This window comes from Neophocaena asiaeorientalis, unplaced genomic scaffold (assembly GCF_003031525.2).
Source record: "Neophocaena asiaeorientalis asiaeorientalis breed wild unplaced genomic scaffold, Neophocaena_asiaeorientalis_V1.1 scaffold182, whole genome shotgun sequence".
NCBI classification, from domain to species: Eukaryota; Metazoa; Chordata; class Mammalia; order Artiodactyla; family Phocoenidae; genus Neophocaena; species Neophocaena asiaeorientalis.
The window spans coordinates 6,506,936-6,532,799 of NW_020174648.1; the positions used below are offsets into that span (position 1 = coordinate 6,506,936).

Consider the following 25,864-nt stretch of genomic DNA (forward strand, 5'->3'; position numbering starts at 1 on the left):
TTGCTTAACTTTTCTGGGCCCTGATTTTCTCAAGGGTGTGATAATATTTTGCAAGGTTATTATGAGTATTAAAAGTTAGTGCAAAAAAAAAAGATAATGCACTTTAAGTTTTTAGAATGTTTTGACCCATAGTAAATTCTATTGTTATTTTAGAACTTGCCATTCCTTTAAATCTCCATTTGCTTGTATTGCTCACTTATCACCTGAACCTGTGATAATCTCCTTCAAAGATAGGAATGCCAGCATAGTTTGCTACTAATAAGTGGTGTCCCAGAGGCCCTCTGAAAGATAACGAAAATTGAGAGTTTTTTCCTCTGTTTGCCAGCTTTGATGTATTAAGACTCATTTGCTCATATTAGAAGTTGTCTGCTTAAAATATAAAACGAAAACCTAGGTTTTATATTTGGGTACCTAAGCCTTGAGTTATCTCCCCACCTCCCTCTTCCAAAGTGGAAATGTGTGTGTTCATTGTAAAAAGGAACTGTCAAGATTTTTAAAAATTGCATTTACACCTCATAAACTAATTAATATTAAACTGTTTGGGATATAAGAATACTTGCGTTTTTAAGCTTTTAATGTCTTTTGTTTATAAGTTTCTGTTTTGTAGTGTTTAGGGAAGAAATCATCTAAAATTGGCATCACTTGCTAATAATATTAAATTCAGAGTTTATATTTTGGCCACAGAGAATTTGTCATCATGTTGCTGATGTTAGATAGCTTTTTTCCCCAGTGCTTAAGGTGGAAAGTAAGATTATTGATTTGAGACTTTCTTCTTTTTTAGTATAGACAGTTAAAGCTATAAATATCCATCTAAGCCTTGCTTTGGTTGCATCCCATGAGTTTTGGTATGGTGTGTCTTCATTTTCATTCATTTCAAAGTATTTTCTAATTTCCCTTTTGATTTCTTCTTTGACTTACTGGTTATTTAGCAGTATGTTGTTTAATTTCCCTGTATTTGTGAGTTAAAGTTATTTTCTGTTTGTAATTTCATTCCATTGTATGCAGAGACTATAATGTTTATGATTTCAATCCTTTTAAACTTATTGAGACTTGTTTTATGGTCTAGCATATGGTCTATCTTGGAGAATGTTCTGTAAGCACTTGAAAATAATTCTCCTGTTGTTGTACTGAGCATTCTGTGGATGTCTTTTAAGTCTAGTTGGTTTATAGTGTTATTCTTGTGTTATATATTCTTGTTTATCTGTGCATGTTACTTTTGGAAAGACCCTAGGTTCCTTCCCTAGCAGCTTTCTGTTAGCCCAGTTGACTTTCTATTGGCAAAAACATAAATATTCCAGCTTGATAGCTTTGCTAATGTATATTGTCGGACTTCTTCTGTATTAGAACCATAGAGAAAATAGCAAGAGACGAAGAAAACCCAAGACATTCTCTGATTTTAAGGAACTTACAGTCTAGCAAGTAGTGGCTTTCTCTGTTGAGGATATCTTTAACATGGATACCACATAAGAAATTGTCACAGTAATCCAGGTAAGAGAGGTTGGCAGCCTAATGTAAGGATTTAGGAATGGATGGGAAGGTTTCAAGAAACATTAAAGAAATAAAATGAATGGGACATGATGACTGATTAGTTGAGGCGGGGAGCAGGTTTGAGGAAAAGTGAATAGTGAAAGATGATTCCCTATGCTTCTGTCAACAGGTAAGTCACTCAATCATTAACATAGGAAACAAAAAGTTTGGTAAAGTTGAGATGGTTTGAGACCCCAGTTGGACATGGATGACTAGTAGCCAACTGGTTATGTGACCCTGGCGCTCAGAAGAGAGGCTTGAACTTTTGGAAGTCATCAGTATCTAGTTGGTAGTCGAAAGTTGAAAATAGTTGAAGTCACTGAGGGAAATTTTGTAGAGAAGAGAATTGAGGAAGGAATTCTGAAGAGCCACATATATTCCACGGGTGGGCAGAGAAGGAGAAGCCTTCAACAGGGACACGTAAGGAGTGGCCTGTTAATTAGTGGAATACCTGGACAGTGTGCTGTTATAGAAGCCCCAGAGGGACAGCATTTGCAGGAGTAACTGGTCAGCATTATTAAATGCTGTATAGAAAGAAAGGAGATAAGGACTGAGGTGTGACTGTTGTATTTCATAAGAAGGTTGTTGATATACTTGTTAAGAATAGTTTCAAAGTCGTGGTTGGAATAAAGTGATAGTTTGCAAACTGAAAGGTGTGGGAGAAGAGAATAGAGACTAGAAGAAGACAGGAACAGGGACAGGGATTGAGTGACTTTTTTTTTTTTTTTTGATTAAATAAGACAGGGTGGAGATAGAAATGTGGTATGTTTTTGGTTTTGTTTTTAGTTTTTGGGTTTTTTTAGCTCCTCTGCAGAAACATTTAAGCATGCTGGTGAGGAAAGAACTAGTAAATTGGGATACATTGAAGAAACAGAATATTAGTGTTGTCCCTTAAAACAGCAGTCCCCAACCTTGTTGGCACCAGGGACCAGTTTCGTGGAAGACAATTTTTCTACAAACTGGGTGGGGGGTGGTGGGTTTGGGATGGTTCAATCACATTACATTTACTGTGCACTTTATTTCTATTATCATTATATTATAATATATAATGAAATAATTTTACAACTCACCATAATGCAGAATCAGTGGGAGCCCCGAGCTCGTTTTCACTTGCCACTCACTGATAGGGTTTTTTTTTTTTTTTAATTTATTTATTTTTATTTTTTGGCTGCATTGCATCTTCGATGTTGCATGTGGGCTTTCTCTAGTTGCAGCAAGCGGGGGCTACTCTTCATTGTGGTGCACGGGCTTCTTATTGCGGTGGCTTCTCTTGTTGCAGAGCACAGGCCCTAGAGTGCCTGGGCTTCAATAGTTGTGGCACGTGGGCTCAGTAGTTGTGACTCGCAGGCTCGGTAGTTGTGGTGCACTGGCTTGCTTGTTCCACGGGATGTGGGTTCTTCCTGGACTGGGGCTTGAACCCGTGTCCCCTGCATTGGCAGGCAGATCCTTAACCACTGCGCCACCAGGGAAGTCCCTGATAGTGTTTTGATATGAATCTGAAAGCAATTGATTTATTATGGTTTCTGTATAGTCAGACCTCTCTGCTAATGATAATCTATATTTGCAGCCGCTCCCCGGCGCTAGCATCACCATCTCAACTCCACCTCAGATCATCAGGCATTAGATTCTCATAAGGAGCGTGCAACCTAGATCTCTCACATGTGCAGTTCACAGTAGGGTTTGTGCTCCTATGAGAATCTAATGTTGCTGCTGATCTGACAGGAGGTGGAGCTCAGGTGGTAATGCAAGCAATGGGGAGCGGCTGTAAATACAGATGAAGCTTCACTTGCTTGCTTGCCACTCCCCTCCTGCTGTGTGGCCCAGTTCCTAACAGGCCGCCGACCAGTACCAGTCTGTGGCCTGGGGGTTGGGGACCTCTGTCTTAAAATGTCTCAGTTTCACTGGATTTCTCAGGAGCTTTATAGATTAGTATTTAACAATCTGAAATATAAATTTATGAGACGTTAAATTTTCTTTTCATTGTGACCATTTTCCCCTACATTCAAGATTACTGAGGACTTGCCAATCAGATTTGTCATTGTGTTTCAAGATAACTTCTGGGGATAGGTGGAGCAAACTTCCTTCTTAAAAAGGAGCCGTTATTCTAGCAGGAGGATGGATTTCAAAATGTGACCTGAGAAACTATTTAAAGTCTTGTTTAAATATGTGGCCTAGCCTTCAAATTTTATTCATGTATCTTTTGTATTGGGACTGAGTTGTCTGTATGGTTTAGAAAAGAGCCTTAATTAAGCAGGCATCAGTTTTCTTTCTTTTTTTTTAAGCTTATTTTATTTTTCTTTTTTTTTAGGATATTTAATTTTTAGAGTAAAATGAATTAATACATAGAAAGAGCTCAAAACAGTTCCTATGCATTGTTATTGGTGTTGTTATTGTTTTTTAGCAAGTGTTATTATTAAGAAGAGATCAATTTTCACAAAGAAAACAATTTTCAGACACTTGCATTTAATTTGAAAGCAGTTGACATGATAACAGATCAACTAAAATGCTTAGCATATTCCAAAATATGTCTGGTTTTGGTTATTCTTATTATGTCCTTGATGTTTGGACTGCCACTAAATGGTGAGGACATATTTACATACAGTGTATGTAATATTCAGCAGAATATTAATGCAAAAACTGAAAAAATAACCTTTTTATGTTTTGCTATAACAGGTCACTTTCCCTGCCTACTGCCTCACAGTTCCTTTGAAGATGATGCTTTTGAGTCTGGCTTTTTCATTCTACTACCTCTTTAATAACTCTGATGTCCTATTCAGTGGAGTACATTTTACACAGTGTGGAACTTTGCTATGTAGAAGAGAAACCTGGAGCTTCAAACTATGTACACAAAGTTAGAAACTGTCCTTCACTTGCAGTGTTTCAACTTCAGATCAGGCATTTTCTCTGTGAATGGTTTTATTCTTCCTTACTGTTTCTTCTTCTAAATTTGGCTTTAGGTTGGAGGTAGACATGTTTCTTTTTGTCCTTCTGAACACTAGGAAAGTAAGCCACCTAAATTAGCCCTTTGTAGCTTTCTCAACCCTTCTTTATCAAGTTCTGTTTTCCAGGTGTTTCCTCCTCTAAATCAGAAGCCCTTCTCTTTATACTTGTCCCAAGTATTTGTCAATATTTGTACTGACATTAGTGTATTAAGTTATTTATATCTAGGATGATGTGTACAATATAGGGTTACAATTCAATCCGTTTATTTTAGGAAGAAGTATTTTTACAATCAAAATTGGGTCTTCACAGGGTATTATTGCTGGAAAAACCTTGAACCTCCAAAAATCACACACTGTTTCATCTGTAAATTAATTAATACTCTGCTGAGAATTATAACACTGAGTAGTGTTATAATAAGCCTTCATTTATTTTTATTCGTTTTGTTTTTATTTTCTGCTTTTAGCTTTATTTTTCAAGATAGTTAACATTTTTCTCTTCTCTGATGTTTCCCTGCTTGTTGGTTGCTATGGAAATGTCCCAGAGAAATGGCAAATTAAGTTAAGGCCAAAAATAATAGTTAAATGCATCTCATGGGGTAGGATGGGATCAAAGGAGATCCAAGATTTTCTTCGTAGAAACAATAAGGTTTTGTTTGTTTGATGTAATATCTTACTCAGGGCAACTTACAGTTTAAATTCACATAAGAACTGAGTTTTAGTCTCAGCTCAAAGTTTTATTAGCTTTGGACAAGTTATTTAATGCTGCTGAAGCTCAAAACGGGTATAAAATTGGTATAAAAATGCCTCAGAGGAGTGACTAGGCCAGAGTAGATACTTGATGAATTTCAATTTTCATATTTCTTCCTCTAAATCAGAGACACATAAAATGAACCTTAATAGAGGAGATGGTAATAACTTTTTAACAATTTTTAACATGTCAGTTTGTAACATTTAAATGAAATCTTCAAAGCAAGTATAATTTAGCTATTTAGTAGGGTTATTGCTGTGCTCATAGAACAATCTGAAAGTTGTCTTTACATTTTTAAATTATTACATTAGGGCTTCCCTGGTGGCACAGTGGTTGAGAGTCCGCCTGCCGATGCAGGGGACGCGAGTTTGTGCTCCAGTCTGGGAGGATACTGCGTGCTGCGGAGCGGCTGGGCCCGTGAGCCATGGCCGCTGAGCCTGCGCGTCCAGAGCCTGTGCTCCGCAGCGGGAGGGGCCACAACGGTGAGAGGCCTGCGCACCGCAAAAATTACATTAAAAATTTGAAAACTAAGAGTTTATAAAAAGCTTTTAATGACTATTTAACAGTTTTATTAAAGTATAATTTACATACTGTAAAATTTACTTATTTTAAGTGCACAGTTCAGTGATTTTTAGAAAATTTGCAGAAGTGTGCAACCATCAACACAATTCAATTTTAGAACATTTCCATCACCCCTAAAAGCTCCCTTGCCTTAATGAGTATTAACTTTCACCTGTAAGTGGCACAGATTACAGAATTTAAAAGTACCAGCTTGTGAGTTAGGCTGGACTGAGTTTGAATCATAGTCCTGCCACTTACTAGCTTTATGTCTTTTAATTCTCTGTATTTTGTATTCTTTATCTTTAAAATGGAGATAATAATTACATTACAGTATTGTGGTGAACATTTACTTAATTAGATACAATATATAGAGCACTGAAAGTGCTGACACCTAGTTGGTGCTTAACAAATAACTGGTTACTGGTAGTGATTTGTATTGTGGTTTAGATTTGTGGTAGACATTTAAATGAGAGAAGCACCTGAAAACACCTAGCATAAGGCCTGACACATGATTTACTTTCAGAAACCCAAGCTCTGTTAGGCATCGTGTCATCATAATTTTGTCTGTAGTAGCTCTTTGGGAATTGGTTTAATCACGCTTAAACCTTAAGGCTCACAACATGTAGTTGTTTGTTATTTTGCAGAGGCATGGATTTGAATTGAGTAACTACAAGGCAGCTACAAGACTTAGAGTTTGATGTCTGCAAACTAGTCACTTAGCTGGTGGAATGAGTCACTGGTCTTGGTCTTATTGTTTACTGTTCATCGAAATAATTTTCTTACTCTGATAAGATCTTATTTCTTTGTAAAAAAGAAATAAGCTCTGAAAAAAGTCTAATGATCATATTGATTAATTTTATTAACATAAAAGTATAGAGATTTTTCTTTTGAGTTTTAATCAGAACTTAGAAGTTGGGATGATGTAGTAAAATGTCAGATGTCAGATTCTGTATTGTAGCTCCTATCAATGACATGAAGAAGGCAAATAAAACAACCTTTTAAATGCTGTCTATGCACCCACCTACTGGTGTAAAAATATATATTTTTGGGGGGAAGTTATATTTTTTTAATTTGGGCTTTCTTCAAGGTTGGACTGATTGCTATTTAATTTGTGTGTATTCTGAATTATCTATTATGAATTATGAACAGTAAGATCACTAATTGTTGTCATTTACATAGGAGAGTAGACCTTATGGTAAACTAATGGGGAAGTTAACCATTGCTCTCAACACTGAGCAGCAGAGTCAGTCTGGGATTTTTTAAGACATAAAGAGGATTCATCATTCATGCTCTGTTTATGATTAGGAAGGTTCCAGTAGAATTATTCCTAATGAGCTAGATTTGGGCTGACCCCTAACACATAACTATTTATCTGCAGACTTTGAGCACATGTGCATTAATTAATAGAATTTTTTTTTTCTGACAAAACCTTGCTCTGAAGAAGTTTAAAGAATCTGAATGTTGGTATTTAGTAATTTTATCTCATATGTTTACTCTTGACTGAAAGAATTTTTTTTATTACATCCACAAAGCCATATGTCCTGTGTGGTTTAGATATGTTTTGTGGTTGAACAACTGTCTTTGAGAAGCTTGGAGAATGTTTGGAAAGATGACTTTGGAGAAAGATGTTTAAAGAATGAGGAAGTGGAAATTCTTCTTAGACCTAATAACTACAATTGATGACACTTTGTAGTCTTTAAAAAATCTTTGGTTTATGACTTTGATGATTGAAATAGAATCATCAAAGAGCGACTTACTGTTCTTAACCATCAACTTTCCTAGGCAAAATCAAACTTTTAAAATACTATTTTCCCCTTAGTCTCTCAAACCTATCTTTATGGTTAGACGAATGCTTATATTTTTAGTGACGATATGGGTGCTGATTCTGAATGTTAACTATATCAAGTTTGTTATATATCTCTAAGAACTATTTTACTGGAAAATTTAAGAGGTTAGAACTCTATACTTCATTTTACTAGGTTAATACAGATGGAAATGATATATAAAAGTAATAAATTATACTAGTTCTTTGAAACATAAATTCTAGAAAAGTTATTAAAGGGTTTTTAATTAATTTTTAAAAGAAATAAGTTTTGATGATTTGGCTATCCAAATTTGTAAAAGGTCAATTTTATAAGGAAAAATATTTTGAATAGCCTTATAGTAATTTATCTTAGAGCCTAAATTGTGTTCTAAATGTGCTCTTGTCTTCTCGTTTTCATTCTTTCAAATTTTTTGCACTTATATTAAGTAATTCGTGATTATATACATTTTGTAAGTTGCCCAACTGTGTAACTGCTGTTAAGTTTGTTAGATATCTTTCCAGACCTTTTTCTTCATCCATTTATATTCATTAATACCAAGACTAATACGTAGAATTATTTTCCCCAACACAAATGACATCGTATTTATTGATCTTAAAGTTTTGCTTTTACTTAACGTTTCTACATGCTTAACTAATTCTCTTTTTAATTATTCCATATGTTTTCATAGTATAGGCATACCCTGTGTTAGAAACAGTGAAGTGGGTCATCTCCTGCCTCTTCAGTGCCTTCACATTACTCTTCACATTATGACCAAATACCATACTATGAGTTAAAAGATCCTGTAGTTTTTGGTTCCTTTTAATTATTTAGTCTCATCCCATATCTTTCTCTTTTGCTCTCTGTTTATTTTGTTTTGTTTTGTTTTGTTTCTGGCTTCCTTGTTGCTTTGGTTTTTTTCAAGCTCCCCAGTTGTATTATATTCTGTCTAGTCTCAGAACCTGTGGTTATGCTTTTCCTTTACCTAAAATCTTCATACACATATTACGTATTATTCTTTCCATAACTTTTATTCAGCCTTTGTCTTCAAATCTTAACATAAATATCACTTCTGCAGGGAAGCAATACCCTACCCACAACCTCACCCCCACTTGGTTAGATTATCTCAGTTAAATGTGCTTATATCTCCCTGTCCCTTACCTGCATATCATTTACCATAACTTGCAGTCATGTTATTTAGTTGTATCATTATTGTTTGTGTAGCTAATGAAGGAAATAATGTTAGCCCCATGCAGACTTGGAATGATTTGCTCACCATTTTTTATCTCCAATACTGAGCATGTAATAAAGACGAATAAAAATTTTTTTGCAAGTAGCTAATGTTTAATTTTTACTGGGAATGGAAAAAAGATTTCTGGGTATAATTTCTCAGAAAAACTGGTTTAATGAAGAAAGAGAAGAGTTGTAAATAGTAGCATTAAAATCCTTTTTTGCCACTTAATATATATTTGTAAATCAACCAATTTGGATAAAGAAACTAAAAGGAAAGTATAATGGCTTATCTGTGGAGGTGGGGTGGGAATGAGGACTAGAGAGGTGGGAGACAGCCCTGGGAGGGAGATATTTCACTGTAATTATTAAAATTATTTTTGACCCACGTGATCATATATTACTTAACCTTTTTTTAAGAGTCTGATGAGATTGTAGTGTAAATACAGAGAAAATATATGTTCTTATAAATTATTACTTTTATTTTTTCTATATTCTTAAGTTTTCAACAGTTATTTTATTTCAATATGCCTGGATCAGTGATTCTTATCTTCCCTTTCCCTCCCTCTCCAAACAAAACACATCTTTAAGAATCTGATAAGTCATGGATCTTATTCCTAGAAGAATGAGCATGTTGTATATAAACAGCTTTATGTAGCATTTCCAAGGTTGATGGATACTGTAATCAGTGCCAGATATTGTTAACTGTAGTTTTAATATGCAAGGATATTTTTTAATCTTTCAGATATTCAGTGATGGCTTTATGTTCAACGTAATCCAGTGGGGGATCAGGGGATACTAAAAGTAGGATTCAGGAAACTTTCTGATCCTGGCTCTGCCATTATTAAGCTGTATGACTTTGAGTGAAGCTCTTTTACTTGTCTTTGGTATCCTCCATGTCAAGTTGGTATAGTGGAAAGTGCATAGACTTGAATGTCAAGTACTGGCCTGAAGTTGATGTGTTTTGACTTTGCCACTTACTAACTGTATGACCGTGGACAGATTCTCTGAATGTTATTTTATTTCTCTGTGAGAAGAAGGAAAATGATTCCAACTTCTTTGGGTTTTAAAGATTAAACGAAAAGAGGTGTTTGAAAAAGCTTAATAACACTTATTACTGATAGAGATATAAATAAATGTTAGTTGCCTCATCTTGAAAAATTAGGCTAGAAGTAGATGTTCTCTAAGGTATCTTTTATCAATGATTTAGAATTCTGTTTTAAATAGTTCTTGTTATGACAGAATAATTTGGAAAATTTGTTACAACAGCACTGATCTGAAATCACATGGGAGAGCATTGAGGTATTTTAAGTCTGTAAAACTGATGTTGACCATATTTTCTGCCTGTTTTCTGTATTCTACTGTGCTGGATATGTAGTAAATCTCCAAATACTTGCTGTAATTCTAAGATTCATGAAACACTAATGTAGGTTAGACTTTCTTAACCTGGAGTCTTTAAATACCCAAGAGATCTATGAATAGATTTTCACAGGTCTCTGAACTCTTTGAAATGAAATGAAAAATTTTTACTGTGCCTAAATTGTAGTGAGAAACAAGCTATAGCTTTCATAGTGAACAAGGCAGATTAGGTCTCTGTCCTCATGAAGTCTACATTCTAATATAAGATAGACATTGAGTAAACAAATAAAAATATAAGAAAGTATAATTTATAGATGGTAGAACTATTTTGTAGAGAATTTAAGTACAGTGATGGACTAGAGAGTGACTTAAGAGATTATTTTAGCATTTTAAGTGGTCAGGGAGTTCTGAGGAGTTGAAATTTTTGGTGACATCTAAATGATAAAGAATGGCCTTGAATTCAAAGATTAGACAGAGAGACTAGCTAGTACTAATATCCTAAGATAGGAACAAGCTTCACGTGAGTAGCTGAAGGATAGTGGAGTGATGGAGACAAGTGTTAGAAACTGAAGTTGGAGAGAGAATTACAGGTCTTATCACTTACGGCTTTGTAAACCAGAATATAATATCCAGATTTTATTCTCAATGTAATAGGAAGCCATTTCAAGATTTTTAACTGGAGAATGATGAGAAAAGGAAACTCAAGATAGAACCCTGATAACTCACTTCAGCATTTAGGAGTTTAAGAGATCAAAAACAATAAGCCAGTGAGTTGGCAAGGATGAGGGGAGTGTGGTTCATTGACACTTTCAAGAAGGGGGGAATAGTCATGTTTCATATCTTGTTGAGAAGACAAGTAAGATTAGAACAATGACCTAATCATTAGATTTGTCAACAGGGTTGTCTGCCAGAAGAACGAAATTACTGTGAAGTCAATAAATAGCTATTAGGGGACTTCCTTGGTGGTCCAGTGTTTAAGAATCCACCTTAGAATGCAAGAGATGCAGGTTCAATCCCTGGTCAGGAACTAAGATCCCACATGCCGCAGGGCAGTTAAACCCACATACCACATCTTAGGAGCCCACGTGCCACAACTACTGAGCTTGCACACTCTGTAGCCCGTGTACCACAACGAAAGATCCTGCATGCCACAACGAAGATCCCGTGTGCTGCAACTAAGATCCAACACAGCCAAATAAATAAATAAATAAATATTTTTAAAAAAATAGCTATTAGCAGCTTTGTGACACTGGTCTTTTCCTTTTTAACTTTCAAAAAAAATTAAAATTTTTAAAAATTTCATTTTTGTGACATTGGTTTTTGAATGAACCTGCAAGTAATTCTTCCTTTTTTAACCTTTAATCTGTGGGTGGTGATATGGTTAAGCGTTCGGGTTTTGAGCCAGACTGTCTGGGTTAATATTGCATCTCTATTTGTTTTTAGCTTATTCAGCCTCACTAAACGTCCATTTCTCATGGAGTTGACAGTTGAACACGGGGGTTAGGGGTGCTGACCCTCCGCTCAGTTGAAAATCTGTGTATAATTTATAATCGGTTCTCCGTATATGCGGTTCCTCCTCATCTGCACTTCCACATCCAAGGATTCAGCCGACTGCAGATCATGTAGTACTGCAGTATTTACTATTGAAAAAAAAAATCCGTGCATAAGTGGACCCTTGCTATTAAAACCCATGTTGTTCAGGGGTCGACTGTATCTGTAAAATGGGATAACAGTAGTTACCTACCTTTTATAATTTTGTTCTATGTAAAGCAGTTAGCTGTATAAATAGTAAAAATTATAATGATTGTGCAATAAAACGTTTATATTTTCTGCTCTTTGGGGTTTCTGTAATTTTATAGTGTTTAAGGAAATAAAGTGCTGTGTTTTAACTTTGTTTTATGATTAATTAACAAATTTTAAGTGCTCTACAAGGTCATACTGGTAAAAAGGAAAGAACCATTAACTCAACTCAAGTAAAGGTTAACTTAAGATCAGATTCTTTGTAGGCATTTTTTTTTTTTTTTCTTTGCGGTACGCGGGCCTCTCGCTGCTGTGGCCTCTCCCTTTGCGGAGCACAGGCTCCGGACGCGCAGGCTCAGCATCCATGGCTCACGGGCCCAGCCGCTCCGCGGCATGTGGGAGCCTCCCGGACCGGGGCACGAACCCGTGTCCCCCGCATCGGCAGGTGGACTCTCCACCACTGCGCCACCAGGGAAGCCCCCTGTAAGCATTATTTTAAACTGCCATGCTAATCTATAGAAAAGTTCGTATGGATGACACTTTATCAACTTAATCAACTTCAGCAAACATTTCTGACTAATATCCAGTCCTCGTTCTGAATATTATGTCTTTCAAACACTTTTTCTCCTTTATTTTGGAGCATTCTGCAACCCCATGTACAATTGTAATTGTATCATTTGACTGTACAGTTGAGTGTTTAGATACTGTATTTTCTTTTTTAGCACTCTGGATGGTAGTCTCATTAAGTAATAATTTAATATAAACATACTTGTAGCTAGTCATTCTGTTTGCAGATGCATTTTATTTAAATTATTTATAATTAAAACATTATAGAAATCAAAATGTGGGCAATTTCTTTATTCACTTTTTTATTATTGCAAGGGCAATTTGGACATATACTCAGATAACTTTAATTTTAGATCCTAAATGTGAAATTAACTTGGTAACTGTTTAGGTCCTTAAATTTTTTTTCCACTGTCCATTTATCTGATAGCACACTTCGCAGAACCCAGACAAAGCTGAGGTTACCCAGAAGGCAGATACTATGAGTATGCTGTTTCACTATTTCCCTAACAATTCAGAGTCTGGCACACAGTAGTAGTAGTGCTTAGTAAATATTTGTTGAATGAATGGATAAAATTTTTAGCATACCTAATAGAAATTGTTCTCTCAATAATGGGCTTGCATTTAAGGTTGAGTTACTTCAATAAAACATTAATTAAATGTAATGCTCGAAGAGTAAAATGTGTAGATAATTTACTTTTCTAATAATTACAGCTTAAGTGACATTTTTGTTTCCATCTTTGTAAGCAGTCTCTGCTGAGCATAATCAAATCGTTAAGAACGTGTAACACTATGTTACTTTATTCTGTACACCAGTTCTCATTTTTAGAAGCTACAGTTAGAGTAAGTACTGCAGGTATTGTTTAAGATGTGTGCTAGAAACTTCAGATTAGGTTTTGTATGTAAAGAAAATTTCTGTTAGATGCAGGTGATAAGTTTTGTGATTTGGTTTTTATCCCCTACCAAAAAGAGAGGGTAGACAGTGAAATTTGACTGTATATGTGTTCTGGTTAACTGTATTGACCTATCATTCTTAAATTTGGGAATTTAAAAAATCTTTTGAAGTAAATACTTTTCACTGTGTTCTAAAACAACATACTGTAGCAACAAGTATAAGCCGTAACAGAGGCTTAAAAGATCTTTACCAGTAAATAAAACTCTTAAAAATAAACCTTAGGGCTTCCCTGGTGGCGCAGTGGTTGAGAGTCCGCCTGCCGATGCAGGGGACGCGGGTTCGTGCTCCAGTCTAGGAAGATCCCACATGCTGAGCGGCCGGGCCCGTGAGCCATGGCCGTTGAACCTGCGCGTCTGGAGCCTGTGCTCCGCGATGGGAGAGGCTACAACAGTGAGAGGCCCACGTACTGCAAAAAAAAAAATAATAAAATAAATAAACCTTAAAAAGAACCCCACGGTTTCTTTTTATCTCATTACCCACACTAAATTTGATGATAAAGTATTAAGGTAGATTTTATTTTAGGCCAGTTTTTTTGAGACTCTTTATTAGGGTGTAACATACACCGAAATGCATACGCCTAAGTGTAAAGCTTGATAAATTTTCACAGCTGAACATATTAACATGTTCAGATCAGAATATTATTAGCTATCTTAAAAAGGCTAATTTTAAAATATAAAACAATCATAGACTTAGATAAACTTGAGAGACTTACATCTTGGATCTAACTTTATTACTAACTTGTCACCCTCAGCAAGTTATCTCCTCTTTTTGGGGTCTACTCCCCATCTCTAAAATAAGGGGATAAGACTAGATGTTTTATTATGGCTCTCACTTTGTAAAAATGCAGAGATGTGGACTATGTTGATATAAATGTGTTATAAAATCTTATAGGTAGTAAGGTGAGAATGTACAGTTTAATTGAAAAGGAAGATGCTCATTTTTTTTTCTTTGTTTTTCAGGTAATATTTCACACTATGTGCTGACTGTATTTACAGAAGATATTTAAAAAAAAGAAAAGATAAACTTTTTTCAAAGATTTTGATTCCAGTGGAATCTTTGCTTTAGATTTTGTGTGTGTGAGTGAATTGTAACTCCAGAAACAATGCCTGTACAAGCTCCACAGTGGACGGATTTCCTCTCCTGCCCAATTTGCACTCAGACTTTCGACGAAACAATTCGAAAGCCCATCAGTTTGGGTTGTGGCCATACTGTCTGCAAGATGTGCCTGAACAAACTCCACCGCAAGGCTTGCCCATTTGACCAGACCACTATCAATACAGACATTGAACTCCTCCCAGTAAACTCAGCATTGCTGCAGCTAGTGGGTGCTCAGGTAAGTTGAGTAATTTGTTATCCTTTTAAATTTCTGTATGTGTGTTTTTTCCTCCCGAGGGAAACTTGTTAATATCTGGTAATATTGCATTCTGTTTTTGTTTTTGTTTTTTAACATCTTTATTGGAGTATAATTGCTTTACAGTGGTGTGTTAGTTTCTGCTTTCTAACAAAGTGAATCAGCTATACATATACATATATCAACATATCTCTTCCCTCTTGCATCTCCCTCCCTCCCACCCTCCTTATCCGCCCCCCCAGGTGGTCACAAAGCACTGAGCTGATCTCCCTGTGCTATGCGGCTGCTTCCCGCTAGCTATCCGTTTTACATTTGGTAGTGTATATATGTCCATGCCACTTTCTCACTTTGTCCCAGCTTACCCTTCCCTGTCCCCCCTCAAGTTCATTCTGTAGTAGGTCTCTGTCTTTATTCCTGTCCTCCCCTAGGTTCTTCATGACAATTTTTTTAAACAAATTTTCTTACATTCCATATATATGTGCATACGGTATTTGTTTTTCTCTTTCGGACTTACTTCACTGTGTATGACAGACTCTAGGTGCATCCACCTCACGGCAAGTAACTCAGTTTCGTTTCTTTTTATGGCTGAGTAATATTCCATTGTATATATGTGCCACATCTTCTTTATCCATTCATCTTTCGAAGGACACTTAGGTTGATTCCATGTCCTGGCTATTGTAAATAACACTGCAATAAACATTGTGGTACATGTATCTTTTTGAATTATGGTTTTCTCAGGGTATATGCCCAGTAGTGGAATTGCTAGGTCGTATGGTAGTTCTATTTTTAGTTTTTTAAGGAACTTCCATACTGTTCTCTGTAGTGGCTGTATCAATTTACATTCCCACCAGCAGTGCAAGAGGGTTCCCTTTTCTCCACACCCTCTCCAGCATTTACTGTTTGTAGATTTTTTGATCATGGCCATTCTGACTGGTGTGAGATGATATCTCAATGGTAGTTTTGATTTGCATTTCTCTAATGATTAATGATGTTGAGCATTCTTTCATGTGTTTGTTGGCAATCTGCATATCTTCTTTGGAGAAATGTCTATTTAGGTCTTCTGCCCATTTTTGGATTGGGTTGTTTGACTTTTTGATGTTGAGCTTCGTGAGCTGCTTGTAAGTTTTGGAGATTAATCCTTTGTCAGTTGCTTCATTTGCAAATATCTTCTCCCATTCTGAGGGTTGTTTTTTCGTCTTGTTTATGGTTTCCTTTGCTGTGCAAAAGCTTTGAAGTTTCATTAGGTCCCATTTGTTTATTTTTGTTTTTATTTCCATTTTTCTAGGAGGTGGATCTAAAAGGATCTTGCTGTGATTTATGTTATAAAGTGTTCTGCCTTTGTTTTTCTTTAAGAGTTTTATAGTGTCTAGCCTTACATTTAGGTCTTTAATCCATTTTGAGTTTATTTTTGTGTATGGTGTTAGGGAGTGTTCATTCTTTCACATGTAGCTGTCCAGTTTTCCCAGCACCACTTATTGAAGAGGCAGTCTTTTCTCCATTGTATATTCTTTTCTCCTTTATCAAAAATAAGGTGAACATATGTGCATGGGTTTATCTTTGGGCTTTCTGTCCTGTTTCACTGATCTGTATTTCTGTTTTTATGCCAGTACCACACTGTCTTGATTACTGTAGCTTTGTAGTATTGTCTGAAGGCAGGGAGCCTGATTCCTCCAGCTCAGTTTTTTGTTCTCAAGATTGCTTTGGCTATTCAGGGTCTTTTGTTTTTCCATACAAATTGTGAAATTTTTTGTTCTAGTTCTGTGAAAAATGCCAGTAGTAGTTTGATAGGAATTGCGTTGAATCTGTAGATTGCTTTGGGTAGTATAGTCATTTTCACAATATTGATTCTTCCAATCCAAGAACATGGAATATCTCTCCATCTATTGGTATCATCTTTAATTTCTTTCATCAGTGTCTCATAGTTTTCTGCATACAGGTCTTTTGTCTCCCTAGGTAGGTTTATTCCTAGGTATTTGATTCTTTTTGTTGCAGTGGTAAATGGGAGTTTCCTTAATTTCACTTTCAGATTTTTCATCATTAGTGTATAGGAATGCAAGAGATTTCTGTGCATTAATTTTGTATCCTGCTACTTTACCGAGTTCATTGATTAGTAGTAGTTTTTTGGTGGCATCTTTAGGATTCTCTATGTAAAGTATCATGTTATCTGCACACAGTGACAGCTTTACTTCTTCTTTTCCGATTTGGATTCCTTTCATTTCCTTTTCTTCTCTGATTGCTGTGGCTAAAACTTCCAAACCTATGTTGATTAATAGTGGTGAGAGTGGGCAACCTTGTCTTGTTCCTGATCTTAGTGGAAATGGTTTCAGATTTTCACCATTGAGGACGATGTTGGCTGTGGGTTTGTCATATATGGCCTTTATTATGTTTAGGTAAGTTCCCTCTATGCCTACTTTCTGGAGGGTTTTTTCATAAATGGGTGTTGAATTTTGTCAATAGCCTTTTCTGCATCAATTGAGATGGTCATATGGCTCTTATTCTTCAATTTGTTAATATGGTGTATCACATTGATTGATTTGCATATATTGAAGAATCCTTGCATTCCTGGGATAAACCCCACTTGATCATGGTATATGATCCTTTTAATGTGCTATTGGATTCTGCTTACTACTATTTTGTTGAGGATTTTTGCATCTATGTTCATCTGTGATATTGGCCTGTAGTTTTCTTTCTTTGTGACATATTTGTCTTGTTTTGGTATCAGAGTGATGGTGGCCTCTTAGAATGAGTTTGGGAGTGTTCCTCCCTCTGCTATACTTTGGAAGAGTTTGAGAAGGATAGGTGTTAGCTCGTCTCTAAATGTTTGATAGAATTCACCTATGAAGCCATCTGGTCCTGGGCTTTTGTTTGTTGGAAGATTTTTAATCACAGTTTCAATTTCAGTGCTTGTGATTGGTCTGTTTATATTTTCTATTTCTTCCTGGTTCAGTCTCAGGAGGTTATGCTTTTCTAACAATTTGTCCATTTCTTCCAGGTTATCCATTTTATTGACATATAGTTGCTTGTAGTAATCTCTCATGATCCTTTGTATTTCTTCAGTGTCAGTTTTTACTTCTCCTTTTTCATTTCTAATTCTGTTGATTTGAGTGTTCTTCATTTTTTTCTTGGTAAGTCTGGCTAATGGTTTATCAATTTTGTTTATCTTCTCAGAGAATGAGCTTTTAGTTTTATTGATGTTTGCTCTTGTTTCTTTCATTCCTTTTTCATTTATTTCTGATCTGATCTTTATGATTTCTTTCCTTTTGCTAACTTTGGGGGTTTTTTGTTCTTTCTCTAATTGCTTTAGGTGTAAGGTTAGGTTGTTTATTTGAGATGTTTCTTGTTTCTTAAGGCAGGATTGTATTGCTATAAACTTCCCTCTTAGAGCTGCTTTTGCTGCCTCTCACAGGTTTTGGGTCATCGTGTTTTCATTGTCATTTGTTTCTAGGTATTTTTTTGTTTCCTCCTTGATTTCTTCAGTGATCTCTTGGTTATTAGGTAGTGTACCGTTTAGCCTCCATGTGTTTGTATTTTTTTTACAGATTTTTTTCCTGTAATTGATATGTAGCCTCATAGCGTTGTGGTCAGAAAAGATACTTGATATGATTTCAGTTTTGTTAAATTTACCAAGGCTTGGTTTGTGACCCAAGATATGATCTATCCTGGAGAATGTTCCATGGGCGCTTGAGAAGAAAGTGTATTCTGTTGTTTTTGAATGGAATGTCCTGTAAATATCAATTAAGTCCATCTTGTTTAATGTCTCATTTAAAACTTGTGTTTCCTTATTTATTTTCATTTTGGATGATGTGTCCATTGGTGAAACAGGAGTGGTAAAGTCCCCTACTATGATTGTGTTACTGTCAATTTCCCCATTTATGGCTGTTAGTATTTGCCTTATGTATTGAGGTGCTCCTATGTTGGGTGCATAAATATTTACAGTTGTTCTGTCTTCTTCTTGGATCGATCCCTTGATCATTATGTAGTGTTCTTCTTTGTCTCTTGTAATAGTCTTTGTTTTAAAGTCTATTTTGTCTGATATGAGAATTGCTACTCCAGCTTTTTTTTGTTTGTTTTGTGTGGTACGTGGGCCTCTCACTTTTGTGGCCTCTCATGTTGCAGAGCACAGGCTCCGGATGCACAGGCTCAGCGGCCATGGCTCATGGGCCCAGCCGTTCCGCGGCATGTGGGATCTTCCTGGACCGGGGCATGAACCCATGTCCCCTGCATCTGCAGGTGGACTCTCAACCACTGCGCCACCAGGGAAGCCCCAGCTTTCTTTTGATTTCCATTTGCATGGAATATCTTTTTCCGTCCCCTCACTTTCAGTCTGTATGTGTCCCTAGGTCTGAAGTGGGTCTCTTGTAGACAGCATATATATGGGTCTTGTTTATGTATCCATTCAGCCAGTCTATGTCTTTTGGTTGGAGCATTTAATCCATTTAACTTGAAGGTAATTATCAATATGTGTGTTCCTATTACCATTTTCTTAATTGTTTTGGGTTTGTTTTCGTGGGTCTTTTCCTTTTCTTATGTTTCGTGCCTAGAGAAGTTCCTTTAGCATTTGTTTTAAAGCTGGTTTGGTGGTGCTGAACTCTCTTAGCTTTTGCTTGTCTGTAAAGGTTTTAATTTCTCTGTCGAATCTGAACGAGGACCTTGCTGTGTAGAGTAATCTTGGTTGTAGGTTTTTCCCTTTCATCACTTTAAATATGTCCTGCCAGTCCCTCTGGCTTGCAGAGTTTCTGCTGAAGTATTAGCTAACTTTATTGGGATTCCATTGTATGTTATTTGTTATTTTTCCCTTCCTGCTTTTAATATTTTTTCTTTGTATTTAATTTTTGGTAGTTTGATTAATGTGTGTCTTGGCCTGTCTCTCCTTGGATTTATCCTGTATGGGACTCTCTGTGCCTCCTGGACTTGATTAACTATTTCCTTTCCCATATTAGGGAAGTTTTCAACTGTAATCTCTTCAAATATTTTTAAAGTCCTTTTCTTTTTCTCTTCTTCTTCTGGGACCCCTAGAATTCGAATGTTCGTGCCTTTAATGTTGTCCCAGATGTCTCTGAGACTGTTCTCAATCATTTTCATTCTTTTTTCTTTATTCTGTTCTGCAGTAGTTATTTCCACTATTTTCTCTTCCAAGTTACTTATCTGTTCTTCTGCCTCAGTTATTCTACTGATTCCTTCCAGAGAATTTGTAATTTCATTTATTGTAGTGTTCATCATTGTTTGTTTGCTCCTTAGTTCTTCTAGGTTCTTGTTAAATGTTTCTTGTATTTTCTCCATTCTGTTTCAAAGATTGTGGATCATCTTTACTGTCATTACTCTGAATTCTTTTTCAGGTAGACTGCCTATTTCCTCTTCATTTGTTTGGTCTCGTCGGTTTTTACCTTGCTCCTTCATCTGCTGTGTGTTTCTCTGTCTTCTCCTTTTGCTTCACTTACTGTGTTTGGGGTCTCCTTTTCGCAGGCCCCAGGTTTGTAGTTCCCGTTGTTTTTGGTGTCTGCCCCCAGTGGCTATGATTCGTTCAGTGGGTTGTGTAGGCTTCCTGGTGGAGGGTACTGTTGCCTGTGTTCTGGTGGATGCGGCTGGATTTTGTCTTTCTGGTGGTCAGGTCTGCATCTGGTGGTGTGTTTTGGGGTGTCTGTGACCTTATTATGATTTTAGGCAGCCTCTTTGCTGATGGGTGGGGTTGTGTTCCTGTCTTGCTAGTTGTTTGGCATAGGGTGTTCAGCACTGTAGCTTGCTGGTCATTGAGTGGAGCTGGGTCTTGGCGTTGAGTTGGAGATCTCTGGGAGATTTTTCCATTTGATATTACGTGGAGCTGGGAGGTCTCTGGTGGACCAATGTCCTGAACTCAGCTCTCCCATCTCAGAGGTTCAGGCCTGATGCCCAGCCGGAGCACCAAGACCCTGTCATCCACATGGCTCAGAGTAAAAGGGAGAAAGAAAGGGAGGGAGGGAGGAAGGGAGGGATAGAGGGAGGAAAATAAAGTTATTAAAATAGAAAATAATTATTAAAAATAAAAATTTTTAAGTGATAGAAAAAAAAAAAAGAGCAACCAAACCCAAAACAAATCCACCAATGATAACAAGCACTAAAAATTATACTTAAAAAAAAAAAAATGGGGCTTCCCTGGTGGCACAGTGGTTGAGAATCTGCCTGCTAATGCAGGGTACACGGGTTCAAGCCCTGGTCTGGGAGGATCCCACATGCCGCGGAGCAACTTGGCCCGTGAGCCACAACTACTGAGCCTGCGGGTCTGGAGCCTGTGCTCCGCAAAAAGAGAGGCCGCGATAGTGAGAGGCCCACGCACCACGATGAAGAGTGGCCCCCGCTTGCCACAACTAGAGAAACCCCTCGCACAGAAACGAAGACCCAAACAGCAAAAATAAATAAATTAATAAACTCCTACCCCCGACATCTTAAAAAAAATAAATAAATGGAGAGACGGAACCCTAGGACAAATGGTAAAAGCAAAGTTATACAGACAGAATCACACACAGAAGCATACACATACGCAGTCACAAAAAGAGGAAAAGGGAAAAATATATATATATATCGTTGCTCCCAAAGTCCGCCGCCTCAAGTTGGTATGATTCGTTGTTCCTTCAGGTATTCCACAGATGCAGGGTACATCAAGTTGATTGTGGAGATTTAATCCACTGCTCCTGAGGCTGCTGGGAGAGATTTCCCTTTCTCTTCTTGTTCTCACAGCTCCTGGGATTCAGCTTTGAATGTGGCCCCGCCTCTGCGTGTAGGTCGCCTGAGGGCATCTGATCCCCGCCCAGACATGATGGGGTTAAAGTAGCAGCTTATTAGGGGGCTCTGGCTCACTGCAGGGGCAGGGTTACGGAATGCTGGGTGAGCCTGCGGTGACAGGCTGGCGTGATGTTTCACTATCCTGAGACGCCAGTGACCGGTTGCACAGGCTCCAGGGAGGGGAGGTGTGGGTAGTGACCTGTGCTTGCACACAAGCTTAGCGTCTCATGCTCATCTCTGGGGTCCGCGCTGATAGCCGTGGCTCGCGCCCATCTCTGGAGCTCGTTTAGGCAGCACTCTTAATCCCCTCTCCTCGCGCACCAGGAAACAAAGAGGCAAGAAAACGTCTCTTGCCTCTTCAGCAGCTCCAGACCTTTTCCCAGACACACTCCCGGCTAGCTGTGGTGCCCTAGCCCCCTTCAGGCTGTGTTCACGCAGCCAACCCCAGTCCTCTCCCTGGGATCCGCCCTCCGAAGCCGGAGCCTCAGCTCCCAGCCCCGCCCATCCCCCAGGTGAGCAGACAAGCCTCTTGGGCTGGTGAGTGCTGGTTGGCACTGATTCTCTGTGCGGGAATCTCTCCACTTTGCCCGCCGCACCCCCGTTGCTGTGCTCTCTTCCGTGGCTCCGAAGCTTCCCCACTCCGCCTCCCGCAGTCTCTGCCCGTGAAGGGCCTTCCTAGTGTGTGTAAACCTTTCCTCCTTCACAGCTCCCTCCCACTGATGCAGGTCCCGTCCCTATTCTTTTGTCTCTGTTTTTTCTTTTGCCCTACCCAGGTACGTGGGGAGTTTATTGCCTTTTGAGAGGTCTGAATTCTTCTGCCATTGTTCAGTAAGTGTTCTGTAGGAGTTGTTCCACATGTAGATGTATTTCCGATGTATTTGTGGGGAGGAAGGTGATCTCCACATCTTACTCTTCCGCCATCTTGAAGCTCCTCCTGTCTTCTATTTAAATAGATAAAATTTTGTTCAGTACTGTGCAGATCCTTTATTTCAGTACGTTAAGGAGATTAGTTATGGTGGTGCAGTGTTTCTCAGTCACTGTACAGTAACATTCGTTCAGTCTGGTGGTCAGACTTTCTCAACAACCTTAGCTATCAGATCATTAGAGAAACCTAAGAGGTAAGTCACAAGAACTTCTTAATAGTGAAGAAGATATTATTCACAAAATAATTGCATTTTACTTAATAGGAAAAGTGAAGCTGCTTCAGACTGTTTTACTTAGTAGACACTAACTGAAATGAAAGATCGAGAAAGTGACGAAAACTATAGAACACAGCCTTTGGGAACCATTTGTCTAGAGTAGAAGCAAATACCTCTAAGTATCTAAATATAAAAGTTACTCTAGTAATTCTGAAGGTAGTACTCTGAAAGTTTTGTGTCAGTATTCTCACGGTAGAGATCAATAGTATCTTCAGAAGGTTTCACAAAGCCAAGGGAAGCAGGCTGTTCAGAGTTAGGTATGATTCACTTAAACAACCCCTCACTGTTAATTTGCATAGTGTGAATCTAAAGTATCATATGTTTACCATAAATCATTTTCCAAATACATATACTGGAACTTTGTACATTAATATTTATATTGATACCACTAATATTTGCTAGATTAGTCTTCCTATAAGTTGATAAAAAGTAGGGAAGGTTGATATTATGTATGTAGGAGATAAAGAGAGCAGTTTTAGAACAGCTTATTCAAAAGGAAAACTTACTGGGACTTCCCTGGCGGTCCCGTGGTTGGGACTCTGTGCTTCTACTGCGGGGGGAGTAGTTCAGTCCTTGGTTGGGAAACTAGGATCCTGCATGCACATGGTGCAGCCAAAAAAAAAGGAAAACTTACTTTATTTACAAATCTATCTTGATGATGTCGCCAATACTAGAAAATATTAATATTTGTCAGAGGGAAATTGCATTTGATTGTTTTTCTTCTCTTCCTGTACTTAATTTTTCATTTCATAATCATTTCTCTTTTTGTTTTGAAAATTCCATTATGACATTTTGGAAATGTTTTTAAAATAGACTTATTGGGGATAACAATTTTAGTAATATAATATTTTAATAACAAATAACCAAGACTTACTTTTTCTCATAAAGTTGTCTAAGGATGAACTAATTCTTTTTCTACAAAATGAGTAAGACCTTGTCATGTCTTAACTGTAACAACTAATGTTTATGAAATTTGAGGATAGGACATTTTAATCCATAATAGCCATTATTTTAACCCCACAGATCTCCATTAAAAAACTGTTAGAAGTAATAAATGAATTAAGCAAAGTTGCAGGATACAAAGTTAACATGCAAAAATCGGTTTCATTTCTGTACACTAACAATGAACAATCCAAAAGGAAATTAAGAAAATAATTTCACTTACAGTAGCATCAAAAAGAATAAAAGACTTAGGAATAAATTTAGCGAAGGAGGTGAAAGACTTGTACATTGAAAATAAAACATTGCTTAAAGAAATTAAAGAAGACATAAATAAATGGAAAGAGATCACCTGTTCACAGACTTAATATTACTAAGATGACAGTACTACCCAAAGCAATCAACGGATTCAATGTAAGCTTTTTCAAAATCCCAATGATGTTTTTTGAAGAAATAGAAAAACCCATCCTAAAATTTATATAGACTCACAGGGGACCCTAAATAGCCAAAACAGTCTTAAAAGCAGAACAAATTTGAAGGAATCACACTTCCTGATTTTGAAACTGCAAAACTCTAGTGATCAAGATAGTGTGGTGCTGGCATAAAGATTGGCATTTAGATCAATGGAATAGAATAGAGAGTCCAGAAATAAACCCATATATATGGTCAAATGACTTTTTACAAGATTGCCGAAACCATTCAATGGGGAAAGGACAGTCTTTCCAACTAATGGCGCTGAGCAAACTGGATATCCAAATGCAAAAGAATGAATTTGGACCACTACTTCACACCATATACAGAAATTAAATCAAAATAGATCAAAGGCTAAAAGTAAGAGCTAAAACTGCAGAACTCGTAAAACAAAATATTTGCATAAATCTTTGTGATCTTGGAGTAGGCAGTGGTTTGTTTATTTATTTATTTGGTTGTGCCAGGTCTTAGTTGCGGTAAACGGGTTTCTTTAGTTGCAGCTCGAGGGCTCCTTAATTGCAGCTCACTGGCTCCTTTGTTGTGGCACACAGGCTCCTTAGTTGTGGCACGTGGGCTCCTTAGTTGTGGCATGCATGTAGGATCTAGTTCCCTGGCCAGGGATTGAACCCGGGACCCCTACATTGGGAGCATGGAGTCTTAACCACTGAACCACCAGGGAAGTCCCTAGGCAGTATTTTTTTAGCTATGACACCAGAAGCACAAGGAACAAAAGATAAATGAAACTAAATCAAAATTGAAAACTTAGTGTTTCAGGGAATTTCCTGGCAGTCCATTGGTTAGGACTCCACGCTTTCATTGCTGAGGGCCTGGGTTCAATTTCTGGTTGGGGAACTAAGATCCCACAAGCCACGTGGTATCGCCAAAACAAAACAAAAAACTTAGTGCTTCAAAAGACACTGTCAAGAGAGTGAGAGAACAACCCACAGAATGGGAGAAAATAATTGTAAATCATATATCTGTAAGAAACTTGTATCTAAGAACCCTTACAACTCAATTATAAAAAGAACGTGGTTTTTAAATGGGCAAAGATCTGGACGCTTCACCAAAGAAGATATGCAGGTGGCAAATGAGCAAATAAAAGCTTGCTCAGCATTGTTTGTCATTAAAGAATTGCAGATTAAAACAACAATCAGAGGTACAAACTACTATGTATAAAATAAATAAGCTACAAGGATATATTGTACAACAAGGGGGATATAGCCAACATTTTATAGTAACTATAAATAGAATATAATCTTTAAAAATTGTGAAAACAACAGCAACAGTGAGCTACCACTACACATAAATTAGAATAGCTAAAATTCAAAACATTGACAGCACGAAATACTGGTGAGGATGGGAAGCAAGAGAGACTCTCATGTATTGCTGGTGGAAATGCAAAATGGTACAGCTACTTTGGAAGTTATTATATGATTCTGTTTATATGAAATGTCCAAAATAGGCAAATCCGTAGAGACAGAAAATAGATTAGTTTTTTCCTATGCTGGAGGGGTTTGGGAGGAAATACGGCAGGGGTGACTATGGGGTTCTTTTGAGGGGGCTATGAAAATGTTCTAAAATTGTGATGGTTGTATAACTGAGAATATACTTAAAGTCATTGAATTATATACCTTAAATGGGTCAATTACATGATATGCAAGTTACATCTCAATAAAGCTGTTACAGAAACAAAACAAAAAATTTTTAATGCAGTAATTTT

General features: G+C 37.2%; 1 protein-coding gene across 4 annotated transcripts in view; it reads left to right on the forward strand.

Moving 5' to 3' along the window:
- The window catches only part of RC3H1 (ring finger and CCCH-type domains 1), a 92,785-nt gene that overhangs the window by 17,344 nt on the left and 49,577 nt on the right, over positions 1-25,864 (forward strand). For all 4 annotated transcript variants that reach the window (XM_024758747.1, XM_024758746.1, XM_024758750.1 and 1 more), the window contains exon 2: positions 14,388-14,761. In XM_024758747.1, coding sequence (XP_024614515.1) covers positions 14,531-14,761 — 231 coding nt within the window. In that variant the 5' untranslated portion in view covers positions 14,388-14,530. The remainder of the gene's footprint in view (positions 1-14,387; positions 14,762-25,864) is intronic.